General features: G+C 39.1%; 1 protein-coding gene across 5 annotated transcripts in view; it reads left to right on the top strand.

The window, feature by feature from the left end:
• LARGE1 (LARGE xylosyl- and glucuronyltransferase 1) overlaps window positions 1-20310 on the top strand; it is a 285588-nt gene that overhangs the window by 242609 nt on the left and 22669 nt on the right. For all 5 annotated transcript variants that reach the window (XM_040061698.1, XM_040061697.1, XM_040061699.1 and 2 more), the window contains 3 exons: window positions 950-1105; window positions 11932-12095; window positions 16451-16729. In XM_040061698.1, the coding sequence (XP_039917632.1) occupies window positions 950-1105; window positions 11932-12095; window positions 16451-16729 (599 nt within the window). The remainder of the gene's footprint in view (window positions 1-949; window positions 1106-11931; window positions 12096-16450; window positions 16730-20310) is intronic.

Consider the following 20310-nt stretch of genomic DNA (forward strand, 5'->3'; position numbering starts at 1 on the left):
ATTCAGAGTACTTCCAGAGCTTCAAGCTTGGAAACATTCCCAAGGGAGACTCTTGTTTTCAACCTCTTTAGAAGTCACAGGAATAAAACTGATTACAAAGTATTTGGTGATTTTTTTCTTATGTCTAAAATATAGCCTCTGTAAGATGAAATCACTCCTGCAAGCCACTATCAACTCCCTTGTGGTTTTTCCTTAGGGCCCCATTCCCATTCACACTGGCAGCAGTGCAAAGTTGCATCAATGCAAATGAGGATCAGGCCCTTTAATTTAAGTCTAGGCCGCTGTGACAGTCATGTCCCATTAGCAGAGAATATCTGCTAGAAATCAGAACTCAGAGGGTGAGAAGTTGTACTGCATCACTGTGTTGTGTTAATGCAACAGAGATCAGTCTTCTTTAAATGAAGCAGTGGCAAAAAGGAAGTCAGATTAAATTCAGTCCTTTTGAAACTATTTAGATGGGTATAGGAATTAATTTCAAGCTGCTTCTTCTCAATACCTAACCAGGAAAGAGGCTGCCTGGCCTGAAACAGGGAATCAATTTCATTAGCAGAAACAGTCATGTGGAAATCTGAGATTAATGTTTAATACCTACATTGCTGTGTCCCTTGTCCTTCCATCTTCCTCAGCAGAGTCCATAAACTATGAGCTCTATGATTAGAGTTGTGGAAGCACTTATGAGGTGCTGCTTCTCAACACAGAGTAGCACCCTCAAATGTGCAGGTGATACCATGGAAGAGTTTCCAAGCACATCACTTGCAGCATGTACAGTTACTTGTGGAAGACAAGACAAAGCCCTCCCTATAAACAGAGAGAAGGAAGTCTGGGTAGTTTATGGGGTTTTTTTCTTCTGTTTTTGGGAGGGCAGCACACTGAACACACATAAAAAAGAGCAGATAAAGCAAATCTGTATTCTAACAGTAGGATATCTTTTCTCTTTTTTCCCTCTGAGGTGATTCACTGGAACTCACCAAAGAAGCTGCGAGTGAAAAACAAGCATGTGGAGTTTTTCCGCAACCTCTACCTGACATTCCTGGAATATGATGGGAATTTGCTGAGACGGGAACTCTTTGGCTGTCCCAGTGAAGCAGATGTTAACAGTGAAAATGTAAGTGGGATGTCTAAGACTTGATGATACAAAGGATGGTTCCTACAAGGCACAGGATTTCTGAAGACTTGGAGTTGGTTGTGTGGGTAGTGTGGGGCAATGGAAACCAGGACAATTAAAGGCAGTGCTCAAATTCCAAGAGTGACACTCTGCAAATCATTTAATCAGTCTGTGCCTCAGTTCCTCACCTTTAAAACCATTGCATTTATCCCATCTTTACCCTGGGTTTTGCTGGTTTTTTTCGTCTACTTTGACCTTTTAAAATCCCCAGCAGAGGTAACATCACAAGCTAAAAATGAGGATTTGGGCTCTTATTCCATTAGGCAATTTTGTAAATCTCACCCTTAAACCTTGTCCTGGTTTAAGCTGGGATAGAGTTAATTTTTTTCCTTAATAGCCAGGGCTGTGTTTTGGATTCAGTATGGCAGACCTATAACTTTCCGGAAGGTCTTGTTTCTTGCTGTGTATTTGTTCAATATACAGTGATGTCAGTTTTGTGTAGTAGATATTAATGCACAAATAATGAAGAACAAAGGAAAATGCCCAGACTGCTGGATTTAGGTCTGTGAATTTTTGCTATGCTGAGGACTACAGAATGAGCAAATGCTTCAAGGTATACATAGGCTGTGAGACTGCAGGTTTTTTTCCGTATATCCCTTAACCAATCAAAGCAGTGTTTATGTGTGTCTGCATAAAATTCGCAATCAGAACCATTTTCAGACTAAGCAAATCTTTCGAAAATTATTGAACTCAAGCATGTTTACCCGCAGATGTATGTGTATGTGTATGCTTGTGCATTAGTACATATAATTCCAAAGAAAAAAACTGGTTAACTGAAATGTTTACACCCAGATGTATATGAACTCCTTTTGTATGATGTGGTCTCTTGGAGATTTGTAGACCGAGTGCCAATTTTGCCTACATAGTCTGAAAGGGAATAAAAAGGAATCTGTAGCTCTTTTTTCAGGAAAAAAATATTTCTAAAATATGTAACGTTGTCTGTATAAAAATCAATTAAGCAAGGCCACTATTGTGTACACATTAGCAATTAAAAGGTAATTGACAATCAATATCATCATTGAGGCTGGTAGTGTTTCCATTTAGCCTGTGAATAAAATGACCACAGGAGATGCCATTCCTATATTTTTAGATACAGCACTGAGAGATTGCATAGATACATTTTAACCCAAGGCACAATTTCCCAGACACTTTATCATCGCATTGTTTTCTGAAAGGAGTGGGGCTTAACTGGGAGAGACAAGGAGGTGGGGGAAAGTAAGAGAGAGAATGAGAGAGAGTGAAGGCAAGTTCACCACCGGAGCAAAAGCACATGGAGAAAAAGAATTCTCTGCAAGAGGCTTTTAGACAATCAGGTGAACTCAGTGTGATAAAAGACCACTAAGGGCATCACCCTTGGAGACGACAAGATACAAGAGACAGAGCAGAGGATAGAATAGGAAGAGAAAAGGTGACTGAGACATTAAGACAACAATACACACCTTTATCACACTTTGAGCATGCAGGTTAAAATTATACTGAATTCAGAATATGTTGTATGGGTTCAAAGAGCATGAACGCAGTCACAGATTTCTTGCTGTATTTTCCAGAGCTCTATAAATCCATAATAAACAGATTTATTCAGACAACAAGTTCCTTGGGAATGCTGCAGAGCAAATGCAAGTCCTTGCTGTAAATGGCAGTCCCTAAAGTTTTAAACAACACATTTTACTGAACTTGTATCTAGTTGACAGACGCTGGAAATGACTAAGTGTTCAAGCCTGTTTCGTATTCAAGACAAGTAGAATGCAATATGGTATATGGTTTGGCTTGTGTCTGAACAGGAAATGTAACTCATTCCTCCATTTCTAAATTACATATATATTAAAAAAAAAAAAAATAGAGAATGGAAAAGAATGAGCTAGACATACAAAAAATACACGATTCCTAATTTTCCAAGAGATACCAAAAGGTTAACAGCCTTCTATCAAAACAATCAGACATAGGAAAAAATCCAACTTCAGAGAACTTCAGAGTAGTCACTTAGGAGAATTCATTTGTATTAGTTGCCCTTGATATAAATTCCCCTCTAAACTTGACTATGTCCTTTTATTGTACAATATAGCAAGCAAGTTTCAGCTTTGAAGTTATGAGACCCTAAGAACAGGATTATCTTGAAAACCACTCTTGCTCTATCTGCTGTAGCATATACGGTGTCACAGGTATCCTTTTAAATACAGCACACTCCCGTGATCTGTTGCAGGATTATCTTCAGAAGCAGAACGTCTTGTTAGGTGAAGAGGAAACCACTGTCATTCCTCCCCATTCAAGAATTAGGGGGCATGAAGTGAAAATAGCAAGTAGGTTCAAAAACAAAGACATTTCACTCACAATGTGATGAAGCTTTGAGCAGAAGGTAATGTTTCCAAAAGTATACATATCCTCAAAAATTACTCTTCTTGGAAAGCAAATCAATCAGGAGCTTTTAGGCTTTGGTGCTGCAAGTCCTTGAACCACAAGTTGAGGTCTAGGTTAGAATTTTGAGAAATCCTGACTGTATGTTCACTCTGCTTGTACACTCCCCTAGGCAGCGAGCTCACAACTGAGGAGGGGATGCTGGCCCAGGTGAACCTTCGGTCTGACAAGATTCATAGGCTTCCATTAGGATTCATAAGCATGTATGTTATATAAAAGGCTATAAAATCTATTAAGTCAGTTATGTATGAGGTAGGAATTGCTGTTTGAATTATCTTTTCTTTTCTTATTATTTTTCCTTTTTTTCCTGAATTGAGACTCCCCAGAACACAACAAAGCTTTCTTATGTCAGGCAGTGTATGTGGGTAAAAGGTGCTCCTTCAGCTGCCTGTGCTTATCTGCACTGTGGAGCAGTGGAAAAAAATACCAGAACAGCTCTGCTGTTTATAATTGGAGAGAATTACTTGAGCACTACATGCACTTCCACTAAATGCACTGTGGAAGAATCAGTGTCTTAGTGTGAGTCTCACTCACAGTGTGGCTGTATCAAAAGATACCCTTAAGGTCGTGTTCCAGTATACCAGCCGCTGCTTCTCTACAGGTTAATATTTGTAGAGATGTTTTATTTACAACTCAACCTGTAATTAAGGCATTCCATTTGTAATGCAAATATCTGGAAAAGGAAGGGTAGCAGTGGGTACTGTTGGGCTGATTCTGTTTCTCTAAGGTCCCTTTACACTTCTCATCAGTACAGAGATGGCCTTAAAATGAATGTAAATTATGTATCTTCCCTTTTTAAGGACTCTTAACAGTGCCAGAGAGATGTAAAGGGGCATTAGTTTAAAAGGTAATTGGACCTCACTTTTATCGCTCTCACCCTTCCTCTGTGTAGGTGTGTAAATGCATGTATGCTTAAATATATACTATGTCTATGTGCATGTGGAAGTACCAGTACTTTTCTTTTTCTAATGTTTGCTATAAAAGTATAACACCACAGAGTGAATTTTAAGAGGTCTGAAGGCCGTCTTCAGATAATAGACTGGATAGTCCTGATCTAATCAGATGCTGATCTTCAGTTTCAACAAACAGGGCTGTGTTCCAAAGCACTGCAAATAGGAATGTATAGAACAGGTAGGGCTCAGAAACTGAAATATTGGAGGCAAAAAAACCCACAGACTGAGATAATTTTTCTGTTTATGTAAAAATGAATATATGTATATCTACGTGAATGTGAATGCTTCATCCCTTCCTAAAAATATTCAAGACCCTCTGTGTGGCAGGAACAGGCTGGGAGCAGGAGCCTGCCATGAACTAAGAGTACCCTAAGTCCCCCTTGTTCAATATGTGCTGGAGTGAGGTCATGCAAAGCAGGCTCTTCTCTGCAAGTTGGTATTACAATCAACCCTTCTGTGCAGATTCTGGGTGGAAAATTCAGAGTATGAACCAAATCCTCCTATGAACACAGTTATTGACTTGAGTGGGCCTTAGACCATGTCCTTAGTCACTCCATCCTACTTATTCCATGCTATTTCCCCTTTCCCACATCTTGTTTCTTATTTTAATGCAATGCGGAAGATTTTTGGGAAATCCAAAAAGGCAAAGCTTATAATAGTCTCAAGTCTGAACATTTTCTGTTGGCTTTTAATGCTTATATCCAGCATTTTATTCTAAAGGACCTATTCTAAAGCCTAAAATATGTCAGCAGGATCTTCAGCCAATCTCTGTAGTCACTCTATGAGATAGTTATTGGAAGCCTGAAAGCCAGTTATTGGAAGCCAGCATGCTTAAAAACTTCTTTCCTGCAGACAGCTTCTCACCAGGTACTTCTGCCAGGGCATTAAATCTGAAGGTTGAATGGAGTTTCCCCTGTTAGTGAAGCCTGTGTCTTGATCCAAAGCCCCGGAGCAAGATCAGTGGGAAGTGCATCACTGATTCCCCTCAGTTTAAGGAAAGGACAGTACATTCCCATTAGAGAAGACTTGCAGGAAAGACAGGAGGAAAAAATGTCTGCAGCTTTTTCTTCTCAAATTTTCCAATCAGCATTACAAAGAAACAGTGTAAAAAAACTCCAGCCATCCCTTAACACACTTGCTTAGATGTGTACTTATATACTAATTATGTTTTTACTTAGTTACTTCTTTTGTGCAAAACCAAAGACTCTTAATAGGAGCAAGAGGCTATGCATGCCAACTTACAGTATCCACCAGAAAAGAGGGAGATTCCAGCAAGGTACTGGAACTACTAAACACTACTAACAAATTTAGCAATTTCTAAATGACTAAAAATAGCATGCAAATGAAGCTTCCAAGTCAGTATCACAGCCCTGAACTTGCAGTCAGACTGATGCTTTGAGTACCCTTTGCTCCTGCTGAATTTCAAGAGTACAGCCTCATTTGTAGAACTGCAATTAAAGTTACTATTTTGTGATGTCGTTGTCTTTCTCTAGTAATAACAGATGGTATATGGCAGTTTTGAGGTGAAATCCTGACTCCCCCAGCTGTTTTGTTTCTATTACTGTAACTGTTATTGTTATTAAATGCTGAGCTGGCAGACCATCCTGTTACTTGCCTGACAGTTGCCATTATACTGCATTCAACTGTTTATAATATTATTAAGTGGAGGAGCACATGGACTGGGATTTTTCTTTCTTTATTTTTTTATTTTTTATTTTTTGTCACGCTGTTATGCCCGTTTTTCCTTTTTTCACCTTTTGGGGTTTTTTTAAGTGAAACATGGGGGAAAGCTTGGGGGTTTGCCCACACCAAAAGTTCTGATTACTTCTTCATGAAAATACTCCATTCCTCACAGAAGGAGCTGACTTTTGGGCCAGGAGCATGTCTTTTTGTGAATTTGGTGACAAATTAGGCAAATTATAGTGCATAAAAATAATAGCTTACACATTGCCATTAGTGTTTGCTTTGACTTTAAGGAGGCTCATGTCTCTGGATTATGCGTGGATACATCTGACCAGATTATATATATCCCAGTGACAGAGCAGGGTTGGGCATGCTGTGGGCAGGGGATATGGACAAAGATGGATGTTTTCTGTGACTGTTTCCTCTGAATCCTCTATGCCAGGTTCTAATTGGACAGTAGAGCTGAGAGCAAGAACCTCTATTTGGTCTCTGTTCTGAGGGACACCCATTGCCTTCAGTGATGTCTAGACAGTAGGGAGGAGAAAAAATCCAGTTTCACATAAAAAAGAGATGAAATCCAGGCCAAAAGCAGAAAGGAAAGAGAGAGTGTTTGTACCAGGAAGAGGAAAGGACAGCTGAATGCCTGTAGGTATAAGGAGCTGGTAGACTGCTTGAATAGGGACCATGGGACAAGACATCTTACAAGACTAGGACTGACTTAGACCCATAGAACTTCCCACACAAGAAGGAATGGGTCAAAGACTAATCTGAAGCAACAAAATCACGGTGGCCTACCTGTCAAGACACTGTGCTGCAAGGGGGTCTGGGAACAGCTCAGCCAAAAAGGTTTGTCAAAGGTCCAGGGGAAAGGAGGTGCAGAAGACTACCAAATCTGACATCTGCAGCTAAGATCAAGGCAAGTTGTACTTCTTATATACAGAACTGCCTGAGATGCGCCACATGCCTAAAAATTGCATTCTCATTTGTGTTGAATATTTGCAGTCAGGATAACCCATCCCTTTCATTTAGCAGAAGTATAAATGGTTTTCACATGCTGCAGCAAAATTCCTCTTGCCAGGTAGGTTTGCTCAGGCACTATCATCTTTGTCCTTAGCACAGCTTTGTTTCATAGAAGGCTCAATTTGACCCATAGCAAATGTACAAAACTTGATGGTGTGGGGGGAATAAAAATTTAATTGACATGGGATTAGACTGGCTTTTATTGCTGATCATTGGAGTGGCCAGAAGGACTTTATGTAGGTCATCCAAAACAAGACTCACTGAACGCTTTTTCCTCTCTACATCATCATCTGCTTTGTTTATGCCAGGCTGAAGGCAACTGTTAATTCACACACCTTTAAAGTGCTAAATGTTGCGATCCGAATTGCTTGCTGATGGGAACTGGGACATCTATGCAGGAGAAAATGAAACTGCTGCAGTTTATAACCAGATTTTAGTTACATCCTGGGCTGGTGTCAGTTTTCATTTCAGTGGCTAAGCTGAGTTGATTTTGTGCTATGAAACCTAACCACGCAGACCTGGGAAAAGGAAAGATGGTCTGAAAGTTCTAAGTTTTCATCTAAGCTGCTCAGTTCTTGTTGTATTGGTGTGATATTGAGCAAGTGACTTAAGCCTAGAGACACCTCACCTCAACTTAAACACTTGCTGAGAGAGCCTACATTAGGGGTCTTACCCCCTTCCCTGAGATCTAACCGGCTTCTAAACACATGACATTGCTTGTTGGTGGGCTTTGACCTTTTTTTGATATCTGATCCCTCGGAAAATACTTCTGATCTTGGATTTTTAATTGATCTCATCTGGTGTTGAAGTCCTGGGTTTTGGTGAGAAGGGAATTGTTTCTGTGACACAGCAGTTTAGGAAAAAAAAAAAAACAAAAACCTAAGCCAATCACAGATTTGCTTACGTCAGGAACAGCCTTAAGAAGGAAGATTCATGAGCAGAGTAAGAGCAGAATACTTGTTGTATTGCCATGTATCGTATGGGTCTGCCATCTGGCGTGGGGATACAAAACACCTCATCTCATAGAAATGTGGTAGACAAGTAGACCTGGAAGTTTAAGGCTAAATTATTTCTCTGACCAGCCTAGCTTCAAAAACTACTTTTCCTGAGAAGGAGCCTGATCCCCAGCCGCAGCTGGTATCCTAGGAAAATAATTTAGCTCATATTTCTTTATGTATTTGTCTCTTTGTTTGGGCATTATGCATATCATGGGTGACATTTTTATTTCTGAACCAAGAAGCACCATGATGCTAAATGAAGGTACGTGTCATTTTCCAATCCACTATTTCTTAAGACAATATCTACCCCACACAGTCAGAAAATATGTATTTTTCAACTGTGAGTGTTTCCTAGGGGTGACATTTCCCACAAGCTAAGTGGCAAGTAGCCTTAGCATTGAAACTCTTCTAGAAACACTGAATCTTTGCTTAGTAGGTACTTGCTCATGAGAATACATGCTGTCTCTACAGCTGAGAAATCTTTGCTGGGTTAGGCATATCATTATCAATATAATGGAGGCATCCATAATGGAGAAAAGAAAAATCCATAATGGATTTTACCAAATCCAGCTGATATTAAGGTTCTTATTTTGATTGTGCACTGTATTTAAGCATCTGTTTGCATTCCCATTATAAACACATCTTTTAAAGAAGACATAGTGTAGGAGCAAACTTTAAACCAAGTTAACAGTTCTTTGTCTTTAAATTATGGATCCACATAATGTGTATGCTGTAGAAAAGATTTTATATTAGAGAAGTTTTATGTTCTCTGCATCACCAACTTCGTGATTTGGTGAGTTTCACCATTAAAAAAGGGGGACTCCTAAGAAGCTATGTCTCCTCCTCCCACCCAGGGTTCAGTAGTGCACAAAGCCATTATTTAGCTCCAAATGTTATTCTTGAACTCATAATTAAGTATTTATAGCCTCTTAGCTTTCAACCCAAATGCAATCTGATAATTATTCAGTAACTGCCTGATGAAAAACTGCTGTGCAATTAAAATCTTCTGGTCTGGTCATTTGTACATTCAGAAGGATAGTAAGGTACCCCTAAAATATGGATTGCTGTTGTTTTAACCATTTAAATTTCAACCATCTGCTTAATAATTCTTTTAAGGGCACTGCCTTGGATTATGTAACCAAAAAATGTATATTCTATTTCATCTGTTGAAAGCTGGTTTTGGGAGATGTTTTTTCCTTATCTCTTGTAACTCCAGGGGGGAAGGGGCGGATGCCTTCTGATAATGGCCCAGCCATTAAAACCAGGTGGGGCAGTGTTTCTTATCCCTTTCACCACCCCTCCATCCTCCAGGGGGACATCTTCTGATAACGGGCCATTAGGGCCCACCAATGACATGACACATTCCATCATCCCATTGTGAGATGCTCCACACAGTGGGGGAGGAGCCAACTTTTCCTAGCTAGATTAAAATGGGGACCAAAGGACACAAGGGATCTGGTTTTTCCACTGGATTCCTGGAGGAAGACCGGACCCATCTTGCCACCACTGTACTTTCTACAGGACAATCTCTATCCACAGAACCACATCTGTTACTCCAGGAGGACTTACTTGGACTGCTTCCAACACCCTGACCAACAGGTCATATCCCTGACTCTGTCAGGGCTTTTTCCAGGATTTTTTTATTTGCTTGCTTGGTTTTTTGTACTACTACATTTGTATTTTCCTTTTTTAATATTCCTGGTAAAGAACTGTTACTCCTATTCCTATATCCTTGCCTGAAAATTATAATAAAAAAATTATAATAATTTGGAGGGAAGGGGGTTTACATTCTCCATTCCAAGGGAGGCTCTAGCTTTCCCTGACAGACAACTGTCTTTCAAAACCAAGACAGGCACACTAATGTCCCTTTTCAAGAAAGAAACAGAAAGATATGAGACACTTTCTAGTCATCATTGTAAATACTGAGTTTAATTCAAATATTATTTGAATGTGATTTCGAAAATAGAGTGCAGGTTCAGCTGAATGATGATTTGTAAAGCAGAAAGAATGAAACTCTGAGGATATGTAAAAGAACTCTTGGTTTCTATTCCAGCTAAAAGATATCTTGGTATCAATATAAGTTTTCCCTGAGTAAAGTTTTGTCAAGATTCAGACTCTCATCTTTCTAAAAGCAGTCCCTCTTGAGGGGTGTTTTAAGATCTGTGCAGAACAATAGCAGAGAAGAATGACAGCCTGATACAAAACTCATTGAAATCAAAGTAGGTATTTCCATTATTCCGAAGAAGATTATAGAGTGCTGTACAAGAAAATATCAGGAATTATTCCATCAGCCTTCACAGGAAAACATTCAGTTGTAAGCATCACTGTGGATGGCAGCCATTATGCTTATAGTTCCAAGAACAACAGCTCTTCTGAACACAGAATGAAAAATACCTGCATTTTCTTTTTTTTTTTTTTTTCCTTGATGATAGTGAAACTATTACAGGACAAAAAGATGTCTATAATTCAATAATTTTTTAAATTAAATAGTTTTGAGGCAGACTATCATCAAAATTCTTTAACTTCCTATATAAAGGGTATTTTTCTCATTTGCTGATAAATATTTTACTAATTGACTATTGTTCTTACAAGATGTTTTTAAGAAATCAGATACAAAAGTGATACCTTTATTAGTACATTAGTACACTGTAGAGCAATAGATACTGAATTCAATTTCACATGTAAAAACCATAAAAAATTCTCATCTTCATAACATTTTACTTCAGGTATAATTTATTTACTGTTTTTTTTTTCCTTTGAAATTAATGCAATCTCAATATCCTAGCTAGATGTTTGGCTTTAAAATCACAGAATCATATAATCATAGAATAGTTTGATTTGGAAGGGGCCTTTCATTGATTATCTAGTTCAACCCCAAAGATAATTAGTTTAGGAATAGAATTGGTCATCTGCATAGACATTTGGTCAATCTTTCACTTATACTTTTCCCAGGGCAAAACTTTATTCTCTTAATGCTACATTTCTAAGAAGCTAGGGATTAGATTGCTTTGAGATGCCCATTTTGACTTTGAAGAAGCTTGGTTTTCATGGGAGCCAGGAAGTTATCTACCATCCTCCAGATTTCTCCAACTAGATATCCAGAAGCGTAAATCCCATTTAAAGTGTAGACTTACTTCTGGCACTTCCACAGTGGAAAGGACATAAATCTCAAGAGAAGGAGTAATGATCAGTTAAAGACGTTACTTTTCCAGCTGCCTGTCCGTGCTGGTAGCAGCAGGTGCTGTTCTCCAGCAGAGGCAGCAGACTGGGAATCTCTCTGTGCTGAATCCGCTGCTGAGTGTTGTCTAGTGGAGAATGTCTGTGACTAGTATAAAACACTGCTTCTAGTAAGGATGAAATTATGCGTCACATTAGAACATTAACTCTGAAACGTGATGATTATTCAACCTGTGATTGGTCACTGTTTCATTGCTAGTCTGGATCTTGAAAGTATGTAATACAGATAATATATAGAATATATAGACCATAATACAGTGTCCTCTCTGTGTTATGAATTTACTTGCAAGCCCTTCCTTCTAATCTCTTGTGCAGTAACAAGAGGCTCAGGAAAACCCTGCTACTCTATGTTCCACTTCCATTCCTTGTTGCATCATTCTGGACGTTCCCAGCCTTCTGGTTCTCTCCGATTTGCTAAAATAATTACAAGGAAATTATGTTTACATCCACTCTCTCCTTGCAGCTCCAGAAGCAACTGTCAGAGCTGGATGAGGATGACTTGTGCTATGAATTCCGTCGGGAGCGCTTCACCGTCCATCGCACTCATCTGTATTTTCTTCATTACGAGTACGAGCCTGCTTCAGACAACACCGATGTGACCCTGGTGGCACAACTGTCAATGGACAGGTAGGGAACACCTCTTGTTCATCCAAGAGTGTGAGACAGTGTTTTATTACAGAGAAGTCTGACTATGGAATGCTTTGGAGAGAGAAAAAATGAACGTCCATGGAAACCTAGATGTTGTATGTGCTGTGCACACACTATACTACACTCTACATGAGTAGAGTTCATGGGAGAGTGACTCCTGGAGTCATAGGAGTTGTTGCTTGTTGAGATTGTCAGGTGTTAATAGTTCATGGAGTTCTGCAGCAACTTAAAAAAACCAGATATTTGTGATAGAATTAGGCAAGCATTTGTAGCTGACCCAAGTTTTTGCATGTGTTTTTCTGCACTAGAAGAGGTTAGTTTCGCTTTCACTGGCATTTTCCTTGCAGAAAATTTCAATTAATGATTTTTCTTACAGTAAGAATCAGAACTAAATATTCTAGTTTCAAATTAGGAAGTTGAAAATTATACTTTTTTTTACTGTGCTAGTGTGAAATAAAAAATCTCCATTTGAGAAGAGTCATTGCATCTTTATCCAAATGTTGATTCTCAAAAGAACATTTGAGCTTTTAGTTCTGACATGAAGTGGAATTTAACTGGTATTTCATTTGGGGGAAAAAAATTCATTTTGTGTCAAGTTCCACCCGTACCTTTCTGATTCTCTCCATTGCAATTAGTTGTCACTTTTCAGAAGCTTGAAAGTGCAGTCTGGATCAGCTGGCTTTGTGAAATTTTGTAATTGTCAGTTCTCTTTTTTTCCTCTAGCTTCTCTGTTCAAATCTAGTCCAAACTTTGTAGTTAGTGCTATCAGAGTGGGTTACAAAACAAGTCAGAACTCCTTGAGTATTATCTAGAAACTGATCATTTCCTTCAGCATAGCACATACAGTATATGACATGGCACGTGAATGATACCACTGCTACACTAGTAGAAGGTCAGCCGTTTTCCAGGAGGGTTACAGGAATTGAAATCAATAAAACATTTACAGCCTGTTTTTAAAATAAATAGAAATGAATATGAGGTATTCTGTTCCACTGGTGCCTCAGCACTGTGCATTGTGTTATGATTTGCTGTGCACATCAGTGTCTGTTCTATTGATTTTTAATTGAGGAAACATTTCTTAAGTGTTCACAAACCTTTGAGTTAAAAAAATAAATAAATAAATAAATAAATTAGGCCAGACCCTGAGTGGGTGCCGCAGTAAATTAGTAAAGCTGGTGTGTGCACATGGTATATTTCCCCCCCCCTGAATTTAATTAAAAAGAATGAGCTGGGGCTCAGTGCTGATTCACTGGCACTGATGCAAAGTCTCAGCATCTGTTTTCCCTTTCTGGATCCTCACTGGGGCACATGTTTTTGTTGATAGACAGAACCACACTTTTTTTTTTTCAGGAAGAACAGCCATCCTGGTACTATGCAGGAAAGATCTTCCCTACTTCACTGGTGTGTTGCTATAAATTATTGATTTGAGTTGGAAATATTTTCTTTCAGCTAAAATCAATAAATAATATCCTACCAAAGAACTGCTTAACTGCTTTGTTTTCTTTCACGTCTTTCAGTTACTGCTTTATCTTTTCCCATCTTCTTTAAACGACTTACATTAAACTCCACCGGCACAACTGTAGGCATTTAAAAATAGTGTCTCAGATGTAGGATGCCATGGACATAAACAATGTGTTGTACACTACATCCCCGAAATATTCGTTGAAATGATTATCAGAGATGAGGAAAACAAAAAAAACCTCCCATCACCTCTCCTAGTCCTGTTGGAGGTGAGATTGACATGACTGTCATGACAGACTTAGGTTTGCCTGTCCTGTAGGCTTCAGGAATGGAAGAGAGGGATGCATTTTGCAAGCTAACATTATTGTCTTTAGATGAAATCTTTGAGACAGACTTCATTCAGGGTTGTTCATTATTGGGTAATTGTCATCTTTTGCAGTGATGTGACATTTCCTTGAATAACGGCTTGGTGTCTTCACTGGGATTTTTATGCATGTGTTTTGGCTAGGCAGGTTTTTCAAAGGCTCGGTATGTACCTGGGGTTCAGAAATCAGAGTAGGAGTTAAAAACTGTGAGTCAGAATGGGGAAAAGGAAAGACATGATGAGGAACATACTGCTTGAAATCTGAGCAAGAATGAGCTGGAAATCACTTGAGTATTCTTAAGAAGAAAACTAAAAATAAAGAATCTTACAGAGCAATTGAATTCCGGCAAAATTCACTTAGCTGAACAGACCTTTAAAAAATTTACCAACTAAATTATGGTCTCATTATTATGCAGTACAGGAGTACATTTGTTTTCTTTAGAGTTCTTAAGAGAATGCATTCCTCAAGACCGCTCAAAAACCCCAAAATAAGTTGGTCATGTTGTGCTTAGAAACTCAGAATTCTAAGTTTTGTGATCAAAGAAGATTTAACAACTTACAGATAGCAGAAGTAGAGCCTGTCAATGAGAACACAGTAAAATTGAGTACTCTGAAGGGTACTAAGATGTCCAGATGGGAACTTGTACTACCAAAACCCAGTTTCCACTTCAGTATCATGAAAAGCTTTGTGTTATCAGGTGTGGTGTTTAAATAAGTTATATATGCCATTAGTCCACTGCATGGAGTCCTTAAAAGGCATTTTGCTGCATTTTTTACTAGGCAAGTTTTCCATTTTTAAAATGATGCCCTAAATTTGAGTGCTGACAGATTGGAGTCTTACAATTAACAGATTTGTACTGTGTTGGAAAAAGGCAAAAAAAACTGTATTTTTCCCTATTTATTATTTGTGTAATCAAAATTCTAGACCCTTTACATACCTTTTAGATATTTTTGTATTGATTTGTGTTTCAAATTCAGCTGTATGTTTCAGGCTGATAATAGTCTTTGTTTCAATAACAGATAAAAAGAAAATTGGGTACCAATTGTAGACTAGTAAGGTAATTTCTCATATCTAAGAAAAAAGGATTGTATCATCTTGCTATCATCAAAATCATTCACAAATGTGGGAAAAAGCTATTAATGTTAAGTCAGAGTTTGTGTTTACTGGTATGAGTATGTCATTCCTTTATTTTGCAAGTTTTAGGGAGATAGTAGGAGGGCGAAATTGTTTTATCAGATTATGATAGTGCAGAAAACTTTTCCTGCATTTTGTATAAATATTAATAGGAAAAAATTAGTAATTTGGATATGGAACAGGGTGAAGAAAATAATTTTGCATCATCTACTGTTCCTAGTTTTTATTAGAATATCTGGCTAGGCTGCATAGATCATTTCTCTTCATATTAAATCAAGAGGCTTTATAATCAGTCCTTGCTGTATTTTTGGGTGACACATCTCAATCTGTAGGCAATAAATTACCTAAAGTGCTTAAATGATTTTTACCAAGTTGAGTTTTATTTACATTAGTGTATGAAATCTTTCCTTGTCATTTTCATCAATAGTATTGTAACTGCTGGAATTTTTAAAAAATGCACATCAATACAACCTGTTTAAAAAATGGTTTCATGAAATTTGAGATGGTGCTAAATGTATACAAATTAGTGCTTTTAATGATGCTTTTGTCTGAAATGTTCTTTTGATACTCCACAGCAATGCCACATCTGTCCTTTCTCCCTTCCTTACTCCCTACTAGCAGTAAATCCCATTTCTATTGATGTGTCATCCTTTCTTCCTTTTCCCTGACAGCGAACCGTCTTCTAGTTAATGCACGTGTTCACCTGCGTCAGTATCCCCTTGACCTGTCTCTTTTTAACAGCCTTTAAGATCTGACTAACTGCCTTGCAAAAATTTGGGGAAGGTTTTCCTAAACAGGAGGTAAAATGGTCTGTGGGTCTGTACACCTCTCTCCTCCACAAGCTCGTTGAAGAGCACTGTAGTGTGTTTCTGTGTGGGAATAGCTTGACCTGAAATGTGAACTGAGCACCAGACAGTGTTGAAGTTTATGAGCCCCCTGTCCTGTAAGTAGATCCACATGAACAGATCCTTGCAACTGCTCAAAGCTCCCACTAGGTAAGTCGTGTTATCCACGACGTGGGTTTTCCTGCAGCATCAAAGCTTTAGACAGAAAATGATGGTGCTTTAGGAAGCTGAGTTGTGGATAGGTGTATCTGCTCTAGGGCCATCTTAGGCTACACTGGATTTAGTGAGAGAGGTGTGTCCAGGGTGCAGTCCATCTGTCCAGAGGACAGATGAGGAGGAGACAGAGGAGGCCTCGACTTATCATCTTAAATAATGAATTATGCTATAGTAATATTTATTGCTTTCCACAGCAGATAAAGTGTCCCCAGTCTGTCTCAGAGAAAGACATCTGCATTTGATCAGGTGAATGCAGGAGCAGAATCCCAGACAGGGAAATAGCTTTTTCTTACTCTCATTCTTCCTCTTCCAGGCTCCAGATGCTTGAAGCCATCTGCAAGCACTGGGAAGGTCCCATCAGCCTGGCACTCTACCTTTCTGATGCAGAAGCCCAGCAATTTCTGCGCTACGCTCAGGGCTCAGAAGTCCTGATGAGCCGCCACAACGTTGGTTACCACATTGTGTACAAGGAGGGGCAGTTCTACCCTGTGAACCTGCTCAGGAATGTGGCCATGAAGCACATCAGCACGCCATACATGTTTCTGTCCGACATCGACTTCCTGCCCATGTATGGACTCTACGAGTACCTCAGGTAGTGGACAGTGAGGGAATTCCCACTGTCACCCATTACTTCAGCCTCTCCACACCCCACCCTTCTCACATACTCCCAAAAGAGCTTGAGCAGATCTGGAAAAGGTAGCTTATAAATATTGGCGGTGTGACAATGCCCAGCAAGGCACAAGAATTTTTAGAGTAGAAGAAGGGACTGTAATGGCAAAGTAAAGCAAAATGCTTATGAAAGAAAAAAGCCAGGTCTGACTATGAGCCTCGTTAGCCATTAGAATAATCTCCCCAGAGCTGCAGAAGAGCTAACTTGAAAATTGAACTGGGTTAAGTATTATTAAATGTCCAAGAACATCATTTATTAGCATAGATGTGAACCAGGCAGTTTCTCTAAACGTATCTGGTTCATAATGTCAGTGACAGAAAAAACACGCAGAGCATTACTGAACTTGTTGTCCATGTGACACACTCTTAATTCAGTTCCTTATCTTAAAAAGAGGGTGATGAGTCTAACCAGCTCAAAAATATGACTGCAATGCTAGTGCCTGTCAAAGCAAAATATTTGTTATAAGGAAATTGGGAGGAGTAACATCAGTGTATATTGTATCATACTGCATGTGAGCAGGTTGGGTTTATCAAACTGCAGACTTCTGATCCATTAACTGAGCTTTTTTTTAATAAAGACCTTTTTCCCCTGTAGAGGCTGGTCATCTGAGGCCAAAGCATAGAGCAAGGAGGACGCCCTGTGGCCAGACAGGAGGATGTCCGTTCCTTTATCCTGACCAGTTTTGCTTTCATCTGTTCTAATTTGGTAAAAGTTGATCAAAGTGTCCCATTGAGGGCCTGCCTGTAGGTGTTCTCTCTCAGTTCATAAGCCCAGGGCTTTGGAGTGTAAAGGAAAATACGTCCTCTGGTATCATGAACTTATAGAGGAGTTTCTTTGTTTCAGGCTTAACTCTGTCAGACATGTACAGGGCCAAATTCACTGTTCAGAGGGGTGGAGTACCTCTTCTGTGAGGAAAGGATCAGAGAGTTAAGGTTGTTCAGCCTGGAGAAGTGAAGGTTCCAGGGAGACCTTACTATGGCCTTCAGGTACATAAAGGGGGCTTAATAAAAAAGATGAGGACAAACTTTTTTAGCAGAACCTGTTGAGACAGGACAAGGAGGAGTGGTTTAAAACTAAAAGAGGGGAGATTTAGATGAGATGAAAGGAGTAAGTTTTTTACAATGAGGATGGCAAAACAGTGGTACAGGTTGCCCAGACAGGTGGTGGGTACCCCATCCCTGCAAATATTCAAGGTGAGGCTGGTTGGGGCTCTGAGCAGCCTGATCTAGCTGAAGAGGTTGGGCTAGATGAACTTTAGAGATGCCTTCCAGCCCAAACCATTATATGGCTTTCAAGATGCTGAATTTCAATTTTATCACTGGATTATTAGCACACTGTGTCAGCTTGTTTCCTTCTTATTTTGTTGAAGTCTTTTCAAGTTGTGCTGTGAGCACTCCAAAATTACTCTGTCCCTTGCACACATTAGCTTTCTCCAGATACATGGATGAAGAGTTGTTCTGCATTTCTCTGTTCTTCTATGTTAGTGTTGCATACTGGTACATTTCTTCAGATCAGTGCTGGACACAGTAAGGATGGCAGCTGTTGATACTGAAATTATTGCTAGAAAAGGATCTTGTTCTCTCATGCCACTTCACAGTAGACAGATGGAGCCAGCAATGAAAGGAAGAAGAGAGGAGAGAAGGCAGAATGGAGTACCACCATTTCCATGGGGTATTACAACCACAGAAAAAATTCTCATAGGGTGATCTTGTATTACAGAACTAAATGCACCATGATGGTGCATTTGTGATGTTTCAGAAAAAAACAGATATGCTGTCTGAGGGCTGCTGCCTCTGAGACTTTGTGTTACCCTGCCGGAATTTTTTAAGGCCTGTACTGCCTTAATTCTGACTGAGAGTCTCTATTGCCAGGGAATATTGAAGTTGCTAATCTGCTACTACCAGCTCTTTAAAAAGTGATTGGATTTTTTTTTTTTTTTTTTTTTTTTTTAATGTGGACTAGAGGCTTTTGTTGCTTTTTCGGTAATGATTTTCCTGAGCAAAGTAGCAGGAAGGTGAATTAAGATTATTTTAAATATAGATACCCTCTGTCTTTCTGCATTGGCTGTTCCCATTGCCTCTGCAAGTAGCTGATTAGTGCTATCTGTCTGAATGGCAGCAATTGTTTGTTAGAGAGAGACATAAAACATTTTTATCCTCATTTCCTCAGATAGAACAACCATAAACAAATGGAAATAGAGTGGTATTTCAGGCATTGCTTTGTACAGGATAAGCCAGGCAAGTCCTTCTCACTGAAAGTTTGCTGATTTACATATATTGCATATTGTGTTTCTGCATATAGTATATTCTCAGAAAGAAAGGAAATTTGAAAAATATTTTCAATGTATTTTGAAGGTGCCGTACAAGAAAGGTTACACCCAGTTTTGAAGGAGAAGAGGATAGAGCGGGTGGTTACCTATCCCTGTATTTATCTTTTGCTCTGCACTTAGATTTGTGCTAATTGAGCTTTTTCACAGCTGCTAAGTGAAACCATTTCAGTGTTTTTATCTCCATCAAACACCCTTTTAGTCCTGCCTTAGTCTTCTGTGAAGTACAAAAGGAAATGTATCTTTTAAAGATTTCTTGTTTACCGTGGTTACTGAGGTCATCTTGTCATTGCCCCGGAGGTAAAGGCTTCTTCTAGTTGCTGCAAGTAAGGTGTTTGGGTCATCCCACAGTGACTTCTGACATAAAACAGTGAGACAGGCTGCTTATCTACAGGTATCACAGCTAGCATTAAAGTTCTTTCCTGACATATTTGTGTAAAATGTGCCCTTGGCTTCCAGTGACATATTTAGCACGAATTTGGACCCGGCATCCCAACTCCGTCCATGGGTTTTATACCTGTCCCCTGCAACATGAATTGTGAAGTAAGTTATGCTTATTTTTCAGCATCTCAGCTAGGGAGACAGTTCAGATAGTGCCTGTTGGGGTTTTTGTGTTGGTTGCCTTTCTAGTTTATTGATTCATTGCTTTTGCAGAGGGGAAGAGCATTCTAATGAATTTACCAGTGGGTTGACAAATCTCCAGTTCTGACCACAAGCTAAGTCGCTGCCCTTTATGTTACTTGCAACCAACCACTCACCAAATCCTGATGGTAGAAGCACATTTTAGTTAATGGACTCCATTTTTTTTTTTCTTTTTTTTTTCCCTGAGAGCAGTGCTTTAAGATTAGGTTGCTAAATTTTCTGTGTCTGAGCTTCTCTGCCTTCCAAAAATGGGAATGATCTTATTATCTACTTACATGAAGATGAGAATTCTGTGTTAATTTTTGAATAGAACTATGCAGATTAGAAGATTAATATCAATATGCTGGAGTTCATTCAACCCATGAGGAGACTCTTGTGATTTAGGGTTCATTTCTTCACTGCTTTGTGAAAAATATGGTTGATTAGATTTTAAATTTAACCAGCCTTCACTGTGTCAGAATGACACACATCAGGTCTGAACACAAAGATACCTGGGAAATGGTTTCCTGGACAACACTAGCACAAAGAGAGCTAG

Source organism: Hirundo rustica, chromosome 4 (genome assembly GCF_015227805.2).
Source record: "Hirundo rustica isolate bHirRus1 chromosome 4, bHirRus1.pri.v3, whole genome shotgun sequence".
Taxonomy (NCBI): domain Eukaryota; kingdom Metazoa; phylum Chordata; class Aves; order Passeriformes; family Hirundinidae; genus Hirundo; species Hirundo rustica.